Below are 16,905 nucleotides of genomic sequence, written 5' to 3' on the forward strand. Positions count from 1 at the left end.
TGACTTATCCAAACCAAAATATAAAGAGTTACAGTAGTCTAGTCTAGATGTTATAAAAGCAAGAATTATACTTTCAAACTCCTTACGTGGTAGGTAGGGCTTGACTTTAGCCAACAGTCTCAGTTGAAAGAAACTGACTTTTACAACAGAACTAATCTGTTTTTCAAATTTAAAAGCATTGTCAAAAATCACACCCAGATTCTTGGTAAATGGACGAACATAATAATAATAATAATAATAATAATTCATTACATTTATATAGCGCTTTTCTAGGCACTCAAAGCGCTTTACATAGTCTGGGGGTATCTCCTCATCCACCACCAGTGTGCAGCATCCACCTGGATGATGCGACGGCAGCCATAGTGCGCCAGAACGCCCACCACACACCAGCTTACTGGTGGAGAGGAGACAGAGTGATGAAGCCAATCAGCAGATATGGGGATTGTTAGGAGGCCATGATGGTCAGAGGCCAAAGGGCGAATTTAGCCAGGATGCCGAGGTCACACCTCTAGTCTTTTCGAAAGACATCCTGGGATTTTTAATGACCACAGAGAGTCAGGACCTCGGTTTAACGTCTCATCCGAAGGACGGTGCTTGTTGACAGTATAGTGTCCCCATCACTACACTGGGGCGCTAGGACCCACACAGACCACAGGGTGAGCACCCCCTGCTGGCCTCACTAGCACCTCTTCCAGCAGCAACCTAGTTTTCTCAGGAGGTCTCCCATCCAGGTACTGACCAGGCTCAGCACTGCTTAGCTTCAGTGGGAAACCGGTCTTGGGCTCCAGGGTGATATGGCTACATATAAACCTAAATTCCCAAGTGCATCTACACAAGCACTTAAATCCCCAGGGCGAACAAACACAACAATCTCAGTATTATTTTCAATAAGACAAGGAAAGTTTTGATCCAGCCATATTTTTAAATCTCTCAGGCAATTAAGTAATGACAGAAATGAAGCATTGTCATTAGTTTTGACAGGCAAATAAATTTGTATATCATCTGCATAACAGTGGAAGGTGATATTGTGCTTTCTAAAAATATACCCCAAGGGCAGCATATACAAAGAAAACAACAAAGGGCCCAATACTGACCCTTGGGGGTTGCCACAAAAAAGAGGGGCAGCAGATGACGAAAATTCTCCAAGGTGAACAGAAAAACTTCTGTCTGTCAAATATGATTCAAACTATTTAAGGGCTATACCCTTAATGTCGACACACTGTTCAAGTCTTGATAAAAGAATAGAATGGTTGACCGTATCAAAGGCCGCAGTCAAATCCAAAAGGACTAAAACAGCAGAGTTACCAGACTCTTAAAAGAGCAGTTTCTGTACTGTGACGGGGCTTAAAATCAGACTGAAAATTTTCATAAATACTAAATTCATCGATAAATGATTGAAGTTGATTAAAAACAACTCTCTCCAAGACTTTCGATAAAAAGGGGAGTTTAAATAGCATACTAAATGTAAATATACATACGGTAGCTACTCGCATCTCAGCTTGTCTAACAGACATTTCTTGCTGGATGAAGGACCATCACCTTCAACTTTGTTTAAGCTTAAGTTTAAGCTCTTGTTCTGTCCAGGCTGGACTAATTTAATGCTCTCTTGGCAGGTCTTCCAGCCAGTTCTATCTAACCTTTACAATTAATCCTGAACGCTGCAGCAAGATAAATTTCTAATGAGTCAAAAATAATACACGTCACACCTCTGACTTTTAAATTCAAGAATTGGCTTAGAACCCATCTCTTCCATCTTTATTTGTCCCTCTAACTTTAGCACTCACTATTCTAATTCTATTCTTAAAAAATCGAATTATCTTTATAATCTTTTTGCATTCTATTTTATTTTAATTTATTATGCAATTGTGTGTATGTATCTATATAAGACCTCTAACACTAGCTTGTTTTATTATTTTTCTATTCTATCTGTTTTCTTTTTATTTATTATATTATTTAATTGCCCTTGCTACTGTGTTAAGCTAACTTAGATTTGTTATAGCACTTATATATCATTGCTTTTTTGTTGTTTTTGATTGCTTCCATTGTCCTCATTTGTAAGTCGCTTTGGATAAAAGCATCTGCTAAATGAATAAATGTAAATATAGGTCTAAAATTAGAAAAAATGGAAGGATCCAAGTTATTCTTATTTAGTAGTGATTGCACAACGGCATGTTTAAAAACAGCTGGTACACACCCTGAGCTGAGAGATGTAATGACCAAAGATACAATGCTTGGTCCAACAGTATCAAAGACATCTTTTAGCATCTTTAATGTGCAGGAATACTGTCAAGGGGGCAGATTGTAGGATGTAGCTGTTTAACTATGTCAAAAAGACAGGAGAATGTAACCAGTTCAAACTGCTGAAAGACAGCTGGGCAAAAGGAAAAATCAGGGGAATTACTGATAACCGTAAAGGGTGGAAAACTGAGACCAGAAATTTTGTCCACAAAATATTTCAGAAAGTTTTCACATAATATTAAAAATGGCATAATACAATCTGAATCACGTGGATTGACAAGAGAGTTAAATACATTAAAAAGAACCTGAGGCCACTGTTACTGGCTACAATGTCAGAAAAAGAGTTTTAGCAGATTTAACTGCTCTCTGGTATTTAGATAATGCGTTCTGCATAATTTTGAACGAGATTTTTAGTTTATCTCTTTTCCACTTTCTCTCAGCTACTCTGCAGATGTCTGAGAGAGCGTGTAGTGTCATTTAACCAGGGTTCTGACAGAACCTTAAGACGTTTACAATTACACTCAACGTTATGTAAGCCACTGAGAATCGATAGGCAGTGTACAAATGAAATCATGGAAAGATTGCTCATCTTTTTTCTTTTTTTAAATATTGCCAGTATATTGCCAACATGTTTCAATATAGAGATAAAATTATTGACAACATTTTAAATGTTACTACTTTAATGAGCAAATATAATTTTCACAAATCTAATCTCTTAAGCCTTCTAGGGCCCAGGGACCCCCAGGAATTAAAATAGAGTAAATAATTCATAAAGTAAATGAATAAATACATCATACAGTACAGTAGCATACTGTTATGAGTAGGGGAAAATAATAATGTAACGATGTAAACTAAATATTCAAGATTTTCCAAGTAATATTATATACATTTATAATAATAATATCAAATTTGGAGATCAATGAAAATTGGCTATAGTATTAACATAAATGACTCATCATAATAAAAGATTATGTACAGCCTGGAGCTCTTCTACTAATAAGTGATTGTACATTTAAAAAAGAAACGTTTCTTCAACTTTGCATCTTTCTGCAGTTTATAGTGTTATTCAGTAGACTTACCTTAAAGAAGGTCTTGTGCTATAGATTACACTATAAATGACAGGGAGCATGACTCACAGAGAAGAGGTTTTATTGCAGCATATAAACCATGACACAGCAAGGTCTTTGTATGTCAGATGAAATTACCAACATTACACAACAATTACATAATCTTTCTGACACTTCAAACATAAACATTTCTCAGCACCTTGAAAGAGTTGCAATTCACCCTGCGCCTTCCTTTTTGGATGTTTATATAGGTATTTTAAGGCAGAAAGTAAAACAGAGGTTTCATGATTCATAACCACATGCCATATGGTTAATATTCAGTGCACAGTCGGACACTACAGAGTGCAAAGGTCAGGTACCGGAAGTGAAAAAACCCATTCAGTATTCCCATAGGAGCTGATTTAAAAAATAACTTGTACATTTTTGACCTACTGTGAGCTACAAAATTATTTAACAATATCATATATGCCTTTGCTGAAGCCATTAGTCTGCATGATTTCTACTTAACTTTTAAAGGATTAATTTCAAAAGGGGAATTCATGGTGAAAAACTATATTCTGAGTCAAGCAAATTGCACCAATTGGCTCCCCACCTCCATGAAACACTGTGAATGACATAATTTGGACATAAATGCTTATATCGCAATAAGCATAAAATATATGTTAAGTACACAGTCTTGTACCTTTTAGACAGATTTTCAAATACTTTTTGGTTTAATCAAAGTTTTTAATGTTATGATTCACCTCATAGATCGGTGGTTTGGTTTTATGGCTTATAACTCTTATAACATAGACTTCTCTATGGGAAAATATATTTCCGGAACCAAGGCCACTGAAAAAAGTGGGCAGGGACTTATGCACTCTATTTGTGGTGTAATATGCGAATAAGATATCTAACACAAGCATATACACACACATTTAAGTCTATTCACCGACCACTTCAGATTTCAGCAATTTAGGTGTTTGCAATTCAGAGGATTCCCCCTGAGCTCCCTCCAAAAGCTTCCTGGACATTCGATATTGTATTGTCCACTACTCCACTGATGATCGATGCCACAATTTTGAGAAGTTGCCCCACCCCCCTTCCACTTCTCCAGGTAAGTATGCCAACCCCATTTCCAACTGTTGACACCTGGTGGCCCATTTCTGAGGATACGGCACATAGGTAATCTACCGTCTGATCCCAGACTGACTCGAGAATCATCCTGATCATCCTAAAACCATTCCCTACCATTCCCGTCATGATCCCCATGGTATCTAATGCCAGAGTGCCCATCCCTATGAATCCCTCCTGGAATGCCATGAACAGGCTGCCGGCTAACGGACTGAGGCAGGAATAAGCCGTGCCCACGCTTGTTTCTCCTGTCTGGTACAAGGTGCTCAACACACACGAAATGCCAGAAGACACTCCTGAACCCAAGTTGTTGACCAAAGTGTAGCTGTCACCAGGCACCGAGGCCAGAACAGCCAGATCTTCCTGAAGAATGTAGGTTAGCTGGAAGGGAAGGTTAATGGCTCTGTTTACGATCGGGGAGAAATGGGCGTAAAGGAGAGAGATGATGGAAGACAAAACATAAACGAGGACAGACTCTGATCTCTCGGTCTCATTGGTGGTCTCCTGAATGTCCATGTCTGAACTCAAAGAAGATACGTAGTTTGGAGCTTCACCATTAACATGCTCCAAAGTCACTTTCTCTATCGTCTCTGGTTCCAGAGAGTTGTGTTTGCTGAGGTGTTCTTCACTTTGCACATCAGGGTTGGGTGTTTTGATGCCATTCAGTTGCTTTTTCAAGAGCGACTCAAGTTCCTCTTGATGTCCTACTTCACCACAACCTCCTGAAAACAGGCCTGTAACTCCTATTAGCTCCTCCAAAGCCTTAATGCTGAGCAGCTTCACGTCCCCCTCCTTCACTAGCCCAACACTGAAACTACCATCTCCATCTGATGCAGCACAACACACTGCTGACCACAACAGTTTCCCCATGCACTCATTTAACCCACCCACACCAATCTGCACATACATTTCTCCACTTGTCTTTGAACACAATGGTATGACGGAGCTCTGTATGAACACTGCTGTCAGAGCGTCCCATTTCAGAAGAGAGTAGTTGTGATGGGGTGATGGGACCTCATCTGTGGTTCCTCTGTAAAGAGCTGGGATGGCCACAGGGGAGTCATTGATCTCTTCTTTGGCATCCTGCTGAAAGGGTAAAATAGACAGGTATGATTAATTAATTGCAAAAGCAATAATTGCACAATGCAAATGGACAAAAATGCACCCAGGATTGTTCACCCAAAAATGAAAATTCTGACATCATTTACAGTGCTCACCTTTATGGCATTCCAAACCTATATGACTTTCTTCTGCAGAATGTAAAAGAATGTTAACTGACCTTCACTGTATGGACCCAAAAAAAAAAAAAAAAATATTATTATTTAAAGTATTTTCTTTTTTGTCCCGGAGATAAAAATATGTCATTTTGTAATGACATGGGGGTAAGTAAATAATGACAGAATGTTCTCTTTTCACAAAGAATTAGAAACTGGGAGTTTTGTGGTTGATAGAGACAAATTAGATTTTGAAGTGTGACTGAATAAAACACCCTGTTCTGATTCAGTTTCATAATTATTATTATTTTTTAAAGCAGTCAAATTGTCTTAAGTTTGTTTGCATTCTGTATAACTTCAATCTATCAGTCTATTGCACTTGTCTGTAAGAGTAATAAATAATGTTCCTAAAAACTCTAACTTCAAATGAACAAATTAAAAAAATGCTTATCATAGGTGTACTTGAATCAGTGTCAGTGTACAAATTGCATTTTTAATGACAAATGACAAAAATATTACTAAATGATCCATGAAATTGTAAGATGTTTCTCTTCTGCCTGACTTGACAGACTTGTACACTTGCATATCAGCAGAAACTGTAATGACTGTAATGGAAATTCAGACATCTGTAACCTGTACTTACACTCATTTAGTACAATGGGCTCTGCCCATAACATAACAACCCACACTTCATCACAACAATGCTTTTTAGCAAATATATTTGCTCAAATCTTCCTTTGAAGTCTATACAAGCTAGAGAAAAACTCAGTCTCACCTTGCTCTCCTCTCCTCTGCCCCGTCCATTATTCAAGCTGAAGTGAAGAGCTGTATAGACTGTGGTTTGGCAGTTAGTGTTATAGAGCGATGCAAAAGGCCGACCGGTCAGATGTCTGTGACACCTCTGCTCCAAACCCAGCTCAGACAATGAGCGTGGAGGTGTGCCTCTGAAAAAACACTCTTGACACTGGAGGAACCCTGGATCAAGATCCGTGAGTGTACTTGCCTGGACCACAACACCATTAAACAGCACTGTAGAAATGAACACAGCAAGTCTGGGCAAAGCAAACAGCATGGCTGAAACCCTCAGTACAACGAAGCAAAGACTGCAGCTAACAGTGCTGAACTAGCAGCTCTCTGTCTCTCTCTCTCTTCGGCTATGCAGAATGAGTCCTAGCACAATCTCACTTCAATCATCCCTCCCCCTTTCACTCTCTCACTCTCTTTCATCCATCCCTCCCTTTCAAAATCACACTTTCTGACTACACCTCATTTTAGCATTGCTATAATGCACACAAACAAGTACACAAATCTCTCACACACCTTAAAGACTACCTGTGTGTCAGCATTCCCCCACATCAACACTACATGTATGCAGCTAAAGTCATTTTTATGGCCAAAAGAACATTTGGACACTGTCTACAAGCCAAACAGAAGAAAAATGTTCAGTCATAAATATGGAATTTCACAAATCAGAGCTGGTGTTTGAAAACAGGTGCTAGTGTATTGACTCAAAAACGACTTAAAAAAAGTACAGACAGAAACACGGGAACATTTTAAATATTTAATAAAAAACAGAGGACATTAAAAATACATTGAACAAAAATGATTTTGAAAAAATATTTTGCTTGCCGTTTCATTTAGCACCTGTGTGAAGAAAGAAAGAGATTTTAATTGCATTAATTTAATATCTTTTATAAATAATCCTGGTAATAAACTGTTAGAGGTACTTTCATGTCTAGTTTGTGGTCAATGTTGTATGTGCCTGCTTAATAATCCCACAGCAACTTGTCTGGGGTAGTGTGGATGTGTTCCTTGGTAAAAGTGTGGCTCTCTCAGTCTCAGTGTTTTTCTCTCTTTGTCCAGCTCACTAACTCTCTTCCCCACTCCTCTTGTTGTCTAAATGCTGTCACATAACTATACATTTAAGGCACACTTAAACCTAATACACTGCAGCTCAGCAGTCTTTAAAAAAATAAGCCTATCCAGTATCCACGATGTGTCAGGAAGGTTTTTTGTCACTCAGTCTGTTATACAACTAAACGCCAACATAACACAGATCCAATTTTCTTAATGACGAATCACAAAATCCTTTTTACTTGGTCAATCTCCAATTTTCCACACAGGATAAATAGAGTACCTGCCTATCTTGGAAGGATCTGAATGGTCTGATAATATGTTTATGTAAGGTGTGCAAAACAGGTTCATAAAACATAGATCAACAATAAGAAACAATTCTGGTTGTCCTGTCAACACTTTCACCAGCCCCACCACAAATAAAATGATCAATTATGATTTTTAATTATTATTAGCAATGTATTTTTATATTTATTAGAAAAAAAATCATATAAAATATATTGTTAATTATATTGATTAAATGGTAAGCATTCTTTTACACCCCCCACACACTATTTTTCTCTATTATTTAACTCAATAAAATCCATAAACTATGGAAGCCATTTTCAGCCACAGTTGAGAAAAATATGATTTTGTAAGTCAATAATGAGAAGCTTTCTCATTATATTTAAAAACATTCTCATAATAATGACTTATTTTCTCATAATAATGACATATATGTACATCCACAAAAAAAATGTAAAAATCTTAATCGAAGCATGCAGAACACAAGAGACTTCTGTTAGTCAGAGCCATACAGGAACACAGCAAAAATTGCTTGTTCTGTAATCTAAAGTGTATAATGCTATTACCTCTCATTAAATAGTGATTTCAGACAAATTATCTGCATGTTGTCTTTTGTTAATTTGTAACACTGTTACCCTGCCAGATAGTTATGGCTTCAAACTTTCCAGACTGATCCTTTCCAGTTAAGAAATCCAGGCATTTTATGAAGAAATTAAAGACATTACACATATAAACTTAATTTATAGATGTTTATTTCGATGATTTATTAGTTTTATTAGCTGTCCCTTTCATGCATCACATGCATACAATGTTCATACAGTAAGCCATCTCATTTCAAAAGCACAAAGCCTCATTGTCTGTTATCATAGCAACCTCTTGGTCTTCAGCATCCCACTTCTTGCAGGACAAACTCTTAATGTGATAAATGCTTAATGTACAAAGACAGAACCAAATTCAGTACAGCTGTTAATGAACAGCCATATTGTATATACAGGCATTCAGATGGAGCCAAAATATGGAGCCAAATATGGAGCCAAAATATGAATGCAACACAAAACAGCAGAGCTTATGCATTTTCTATAATGGTTTTCTATTTCTCTTTTGTGTTCTGGGCTCTTCTGGGCTCTTATGCTTGCCTGCATGATCAATAATATTATATCCTGAATTTGTCATTGTACTTATAGCCACATTAAGCATTTTTTTACGTTCACATGCCCTGCAAGAAGCAGTGTGGGACACTGAAGCATAGATATGTATCTTCATAAAATGTGTGTGATTTTTGTTGGAATATATTAGTCTATATCTGAAGCCATGAACTATCATGCTGGCAGAGTAACTTATTGGTAAATGCTACAAATTAACAAAAGACTACATGCAGATCATTTATCTGAAATCATTATTTAATGACAGATAATGGCATTATACACCTTAGATTACAGAAAAAGCAATGTTTGCACTGTTCCTGCATTGCTCTGACCAACAGATGTTGCTAGCATGCCGTCACTCTTGTGTTGCGCATGTGTTGATTAAGGCTTTGTTTTTTTGTGGATAAAGTCATTATTTCGAGAGAGTATCTCATTGTTACGAGAAACTAAGTCATCATTATGAGAAACAAAGTCAATATTATGAGCAATTTTCTCATTGTTATGAGAAAGTTTCTCAATATAACGAGATACTATGTCATAATGACAAAGTTTCTCATTATTATGACTTACAGAATTACATTTTTCTCAAAGGTGGCAGGAACGGCCTTCCATAATAAATACTCTTTTCTTAGAAAGCAATGAAGCAAATCATCTGTAGTTTTCAAAACATTAATACCAAAATAAAAGTCATTTTTGCCATTTAACGAAACTACATACACACTTCTGTACAAAAGTTTAGGGTAAGATTGTTTTATTTAAAAGAAATTAATACTTTGACTGACCAAGGATGTATTCAATTGATTAAAAAATGTCAGTAAAGACTTTTTCATTGTTACAAAAGATTTCTATTTCAAATAATTTATTAATAATTATAACTTTTTAGTCATCAAAGAATCCTAAAAAAAAAAAAAAGGTTTCTTGAGGACCAAATCTGCAGATTAGAATGATTTCTGAAGGACCATGTACCACTGAAGACTGGAAAAATAAATGCAGGACTGGTCACTTTAAGAGACTATTTTAAAAAAAAAGTTATATATTTTTTTAACTATCTTATTGACCCCTAACTTTTGAAAAATAGTGTATGTTAGACAGCTAGATCACATTATCTTATCGTTGTGCCCTGGAAAAGTAACTTGTGTTTTTTGGATTAAATTAAAGCTCCTGCTAAATGCTGGCAGAAGCCTGTGTTTGTCTATTACCTTCACTCATTGGGTATGTCAATAACCAGCTCTGGCTCATCACCCTCTCCTCTCTCCTCCTCTCCTCGGTCACTCTCTCCTTCACTCTCCTCCTCCTCCTCGGCTGCATCCTCACTCAGCATCTGCTGTGGGACCCAGCTGAATGGCCCACTCGCACCCCCAGCTGCACCACTGCCCGCAGGGTAACTGGATGTGAGTGGGCCAACCACCTGAATAAGCGCGAGAAGCAGAGAAATGTTTGGTTTTAGACTGCAAATCAAAAGCATATGCAACTAAAATCCATAAAGAGAAATGTGTTAATGTAACTGTAAGATTATTACAAGACATGACAAACAGTGAAGCAATAAAAGCCACATCAATCTAGGCCATTGCATTTCCACCGTCAACCTCCATGTCCCTCTCTCACCTTCCCTGAACCATCTTTTCTGTGTTTGGCCAGTTTTGTTTTTCTCTCTTTCTTCACTCGCTCAGCAGAGGGAGCCAAATACTCAGGAGGGAAGGGTAACTGCTCACCCAGAATCACACACACACACACACACACACACACACACACAAGGACACCAAAGAGTAGCAAACATTCCCACAGATACACCCAGAACACCCAGAGTGACGTGTGGGAAGTCCATGTAAACCAGGTGAGGTGATACAAAGACAAAAAGAGAGAAAAATATTTGAATAAAATGAGAAATTATCAGGTGACAAAAACAATGTGACTAACTGAAAAACATGAGTGCGGTATGTACAGTATGAGACATGTGAGCGCACATGGAGGTGTGATGTACTCACAGTGTTGAGGTACTGTGCCGGAGCAGGTGACTGGAGAGGACCTGCACCAGAGTGGGACAGGAATGAGAGATGAGGGGATGAGGACGAAGGGACGGAAGGAACTCCAGGACTCCTCCTTCTAAAAAACACAAAAACAAATCAATAGACTTATTGAAGACACAGAGCTATAAAAGTAAAACAAAAAATGTCATTAGCAGAAGTGATAAGAATATGTTAGCTTGACAAAACTTGGATAAGAGCAAAACAGGAAAGTTGCCACAATTGTCTCTGTGATTTAATCTAGCCCCAAACTAAATTCAAATTAATGTTTTATTTTAGTTAAGTATGTTTATTTAATTAACCTAAGATATGTCTTAAAATCTCAAAAAAAAAGAAAAAAATTCTAAAGTGAAGTAGGATTTTGCATTTATAATTTATTCAAATCTATTCAAAAGTGCATTATCTGTCACTGCCTATGAGTTTCGATGTTCAATTAAGTATTGTGCATAATTATGCTTAATGGATTATTGTAAGGTAAATACTGCTAGAGTTTACAAATGCAATACAGTCTTAAGTAATTCTGACCATGGCAAAATTCAAAAGTAAGACATGCATTGAAATGTTTATTCAACAGCCAATGAAAGGTCTCTATACTACTGTAGGTCAGTAAGATTTGTTTTTTTTGTTTAATAAAGACATCTCTTATGCTCACCAAGGATGCATTTTTTCATCAAAAATAAATTAAAAATAGCATTTTTATAAAATATTATTACAATTTCAAATAAATGTTTTCCATTTCAATGTATTTTAAAATGTTATTTACTCCAGTGATGCAAAGCTGAATTTTCAGCATCATTACTCAGTCTTCAGTGTCACATGCTCCTTCAGGAATCATTCTAATATGCTGATTTTGTGCTCAAGAAACATCATATCATTTTCAATGTTAAAAACTGCTTAGTATTTTCTGTGAAAGCCATGACAAATTTTTTCAGGATTTTTTGGTGAATAGAAAATTCAAAAGATCAGTTTTTAAAATACAATTGTAATAATGTAACTCTCTTCACTGTAACTTTTGATCAAATAAATGTATCCTTGTAAAATAACCAATCTTTCTGAGCCCAAATGTTTGAATAGTACTTTGTACATTTCAATAAGGTAAAATTTGACAAATCAAAAAAACAAAACAAAAGATTCACTTGCTGCAAACTCACTTCTTCCCTGCTTCCCTATCTCTCTCCCGGGCTCCTTCTCCATCGCTGTCTGAGGAAACTGTTGCATCAGAATCTGGAAACAAAACACTATTTGCTTACAAAATTTCTTGAAGATCCCTAGATGTTTGAGGACAAGCATTTTCATCAGAGACCTACCAGAAGACTCTTCATCCACCCTTTCATACTGCAACAGTCTGTCCAACAGAAAACTGACACAAGTAGAAGTGTTTAATTCTTTGCATGTAGGTCAAACAAGGGTGAAGCACTTGATAACTGTGCTAGTAAGACTACAGGTTCTACCTTTTGTCTCTAGAAACTTTTAATAGTTTCCTCTGACCTCTTCTCAGCTCCTCCTGAAAACACTCTTGCTCCTGAACACAGAAATGAAGACAGAGGGTAACATAACAATCTAAAATGATTAAAACAATAAATATATCAAAAGATACTCACATATACCAGAAACTTTAACTTGCGTTTGAGATTTTTGTATTTTCTCTTGTAATCCACCTCTACTTCAGCTTGCCCGTTCATTTCTAGATCTTAAACGAAGATTTACCGTCGTTTTCAAATGGTTTTGCTAGTTTATATGGGTTTGACACCGAAACTGTACTGTTGTCCTCCAAATTTTAATATCTATGTTTGTCCAGAAAGATATAAGAGACTGGAATTGATTTTAAAACTAGTGTTGCTTTGCTAGCCATGCTAAAGCTGCATATTCAGCAAGCTAACGAATGAACAAATTATGTATTTGTCAAGAATAACAAACAAGTTATACCCCACAAATTAGATAATGATAATTTGATAAACTATAACGTTACTATGCCAAACAAAAATACAGCACATTTAACAACGACAATAAACACATAATCCCTCGCATGTCAGGTACTGTAACGTTACTGAACCGCGAGTGCTCTTTGTTTACTTCCGCTTTCAACGTAATTCGTACAGGAAATGGGTTTTGCAGTCAATAGTCATGTATTTCTGTATTTCTAAACAAATGCTGATTTCAAAGTTCATCATATTGCTCGAGTATCCTTGATTTAATTTCTTTCTTTCTCGAAAATCCTTTGTTAGAGCACATCCCCATAAAAATAACAACATAATATAAAATTCAGTTCTGTTCACATTAATAAATGCATTAAAATGAATTATATGCACGTAATAAATTTACGTTTAAAACTAAACAAAAATGTAATAATTTCAGGGGGTCGGTGTCCACTAGGGGGTATCAATAAACTTCACGACACAATTGTTTTTTATTTGTACCCCCAATACTTTTGATTGTATTGGAGAACATATAATTTATTAATTTAAAAAGGTAACACTTTATTTTATGGTTCAATTCTCGCTATTAACAAACCATTAACTATGATTTTACCTCAATAAACTTCCAATTTGCTGCTTCTTAATAGTTAGTAAGATAGTTGTTAAGTTTAGGTTAGGGGTAGGATTAGGAATGTAGAATCTGGTCATGCAGAATAAGTGCTTTATAAGTACTAATAAACAACCTATATGTTAATAATAGACATGCTAATAAGCAACTAGGTAATAGTGAGAATTGGCTACTAAAATAAAGTGTAAGCAAAAAAAAAAAAAAAAATATATATATATATATATATATATATATATATATACACACACACACACACACACATATATATATATATATATATATATATATATATACACACACACACACACACACACACACACATATATATATATATATATATATATACACACACACACACACACACACACACATATATATATATATATATACAACCCGAATTCCGGAAAAGTTGGGACGTTTTTTAAATTTTAATAAAATGAAAACTAAAAGACCTTTAAATCACATGAGCCAATATTTTATTCACAATAGAACATAGATAACATAGCAAATGTTTAAACTGAGAAAATTTACAATTTTATGCACAAAATGAGCTCATTTCAATTTTGATTTCTGCTACAGGTCTCAAAATAGTTGGGACGGGGCATGTTTACCATGGTGTAGCATCTCCTTTTCTTTTCAAAACAGTTTGAAGACGTCTGGGCATTGAGGCTATGAGTTGCTGGAGTTTTGCTGTTGGAATTTGGTCCCATTCTTGCCTTATATAGATTTCCAGCTGCTGAAGAGTTCGTGGTCGTCTTTGACGTATTTTTCGTTTAATGATGCGCCAAATGTTCTCTATAGGTGAAAGATCTGGACTGCAGGCAGGCCAGGTTAGCACCCGGACTCTTCTACGACGAAGCCATGCTGTTGTTATAGCTGCGGTATGTGGTTTTGCATTGTCCTGCTGAAATAAACAAGGCCTTCCCTGAAATAGACGTTGTTTGGAGGGAAGCATATGTTGCTCTAAAACCTTTATATACCTTTCAGCATTCACAGAGCCTTCCAAAACATGCAAGCTGCCCATACCGTATGCACTTATGCACCCCCATATCATCAGAGATGCTGGCTTTTGAACTGAACGCTGATAACATGCTGGAAGGTCTCCCTCCTCTTTAGCCCGGAGGACACGGCGTCCGTAATTTCCAACAAGAATGTCAAATTTGGACTCGTCTGACTATAAAACACTATTCCACTTTGAAATAGTCCATTTTAAATGAGCCTTGGCCCACAGGACACGACGGTGCTTCTGGACCATGTTCACATATGGCTTCCTTTTTGCATGATAGAGCTTTAGTTGGCATCTGCTGATGGCACGGCGGATTGTGTTTACCGACAGTGGTTTCTGAAAGTATTCCTGGGCCCATTTAGTAATGTCATTGACACAATCATGCCGATGAGTGATGCAGTGTCGTCTGAGAGCCCGAAGACCACGGGCATCCAATAAAGGTCTCCAGCCTTGTCCCTTACGCACAGAGATTTCTCCATTTTCTCTGAATCTTTTGATGATGTTATGCACTGTAGATGATGAGATTTGCAAAGCCTTTGCAATTTGACGTTGAGGAACATTGTTTTTAAAGTTTTCCACAATTTTTTTACGCAGTCTTTCACAGATTGGAGAGCCTCTGCCCATCTTTACTTCTGAGAGACTCTGCTTCTCTAAGACAAAGCTTTTATAGCTAATCATGTTACAGACCTGATATCAATTAACTTAATTAATCACTAGATGTTCTCCCAGCTGAATCTTTTCAAAACTGCTTGCTTTTTTAGCCATTTGTTGCCCCCGTGCCAACTTTTTTGAGACCTGTAGCAGGCATTAAATTTTAAATGAGCTAATTAAGTGGATAAAAGTGTAAAATTTCTCAGTTTAAACATTTGCTACGTTATCTATGTTCTATTGTGAATAAAATATTGGCTCATGTGATTTGAAATTCCTTTAGTTTTCATTTTATTAAAATTTACAAAACGTCCCAACTTTTCCGGAATTCGGGTTGTATATATATATATATATATATATATATATACACACACACACACGTTTGTTTTTGTGAAAAGTGGGGACATCCCATAGGCGTAATGGTTTTTATACTGTACAAACTGTATATTCTATCGCCCTACCCTACACCTAACCCTCACAGGAAACTTTGTGCATTTTTACTTTCTCAGAAAAACTTATTCTGTATGGTTTATAAGCGTTTTAAAACATGGGGACATGGGTTATGTCCTCATAAGTCACCCTCTCCTTGTAATACCTGTGTCATACCCATGTCATTATACAAAGTTGTGTCCTGATATGTCACAAAAACACGCCCACACACACACACACACACACACACACACACACATGAATTCAATTTAAATTAAGTATTAATAAACATAAAAGTTACCGAATACACCTAGTTAGTCTAGGTGTGTTCAGTAACTTTTATGTTTATTTTCTTTTAGCCCAGTAAAATAGTTCAATAACTAACAGTTTTATCATCTTTGTAGTAGAATTAATTACCAGTGAAAATATCTCGGATCCCTTGGTCTCAAAGAAGAAAGAGAGAGAGAGAGCTCAATATCATTAATTACTACAAATCTTAAGTGTCTTGTAAGTGCATTGTATGTGCTGCATGTGACTGTGCATTAAAATGATGGCACTCTCTCTTTTACTGAATCTGCATCCCAGCAGTCAGATACTCAGGACAGGTCCTTTAATAAAACATTGCCTTGGTTGAGCAGTTTACAGAGGGGGGGGGGGGGGGGATGGGGTATCCCACAAAGGATTTTTTCTTGTCATACAACTCTGCCCTCAACTATTCCACAGATATATTTGAAAAATCTTTGCTTGACACTTTATGAAACATAGTCTTCCTCTGTTTGTACATACAACAGACACATAGTTGTTCTTTCTTTGCAGTTATATATAATTTGTGCATTTACACACACACAGAAAAATAAATCTTTGTATCAGACCATTTACAGAGTGAAATATAAGCCCCTCACCAGCCCTTCTGTCTGTCTTGCTGCCTTTAATAGTCTGCCTCTGTTCTCTGACGTTGGTTCTTGTTGCAGACAGAAATAGAATATATCTTCCCTCACTTCCATAAATCGCTCGTGTGGTGCAGCGAAACAGCTGTGGACCCCACAATACCGCCCTTTGCTTTTCTTCTCCTTTGTTTACATCCTATCATGTAAAGTCAAAACCATTCCAGATATTATATTGTATTTATTAAAAAAAAAAACTTGTTTAGATCAGTTGAATGTGTTGGTCACCTCCAGCCTCTGAACCAATCCGTCTGTTGCCTTCCTTTGATATATTGCCCTCGTATTGCCTTTGTCCTTCCTTCTTCCCTCCCTCCCTCTCTCTCTTTGTAAGTGTCTTTCTAATAAACATCTATCACTCAGCTTGATTTAACCCCACTCACTCTCTCTCTCTCTC

The 16,905-nt window shown here is 36.6% G+C and overlaps 1 protein-coding gene and 1 pseudogene across 2 annotated transcripts; both read right to left on the reverse strand.

Annotated features, from left to right (window-relative positions):
• Positions 1-4,114: 4,114 nt before the first annotated feature.
• On the reverse strand, positions 4,115-7,175 carry LOC132102951 (uncharacterized; annotated as a pseudogene).
• Positions 7,176-7,179: 4 nt separating this feature from the next.
• LOC132102953 (INO80 complex subunit E-like) lies at positions 7,180-12,839 on the reverse strand. Of its 2 annotated transcripts, XM_059507697.1 has the most exons (8): positions 12,542-12,839; positions 12,392-12,462; positions 12,248-12,300; positions 12,092-12,164; positions 10,902-11,019; positions 10,522-10,620; positions 10,116-10,324; positions 7,180-7,276 (listed from the first exon to the last, which is right to left on the reverse strand). In XM_059507697.1, exons 1-7 carry the CDS (start codon positions 12,620-12,622, stop codon positions 10,118-10,120), a joined length of 702 nt encoding a protein of 233 aa, XP_059363680.1. In that variant the 5' UTR covers positions 12,623-12,839; the 3' UTR covers positions 7,180-7,276; positions 10,116-10,117. The 2 variants fall into 2 exon arrangements, with proteins under 2 accessions (XP_059363680.1, XP_059363681.1); XM_059507698.1 differs by lacking the exon at positions 10,522-10,620.
• Positions 12,840-16,905: the final 4,066 nt, after the last annotated feature.

Source organism: Carassius carassius, chromosome 24 (genome assembly GCF_963082965.1).
Source record: "Carassius carassius chromosome 24, fCarCar2.1, whole genome shotgun sequence".
NCBI lineage: Eukaryota > Metazoa > Chordata > Actinopteri > Cypriniformes > Cyprinidae > Carassius > Carassius carassius.

Coding starts and splice junctions, on each gene's coding strand:
- LOC132102953 (XM_059507697.1), bottom strand. CDS start 12,622: ATGAACGGGCAAGCTGAAGTAGAGGTGGATTACAAGAGAAAATACAAA. Junction 12,301..12,391: donor AAAGTTTCTAGAGACAAAAG/GTAGAACCTGTA, acceptor TACTTGTGTCAG/TTTTCTGTTGGACAGACTGT. Junction 10,621..10,901: donor CGGCACAGTACCTCAACACT/GTGAGTACATCA, acceptor CTGGGTGAGCAG/TTACCCTTCCCTCCTGAGTA.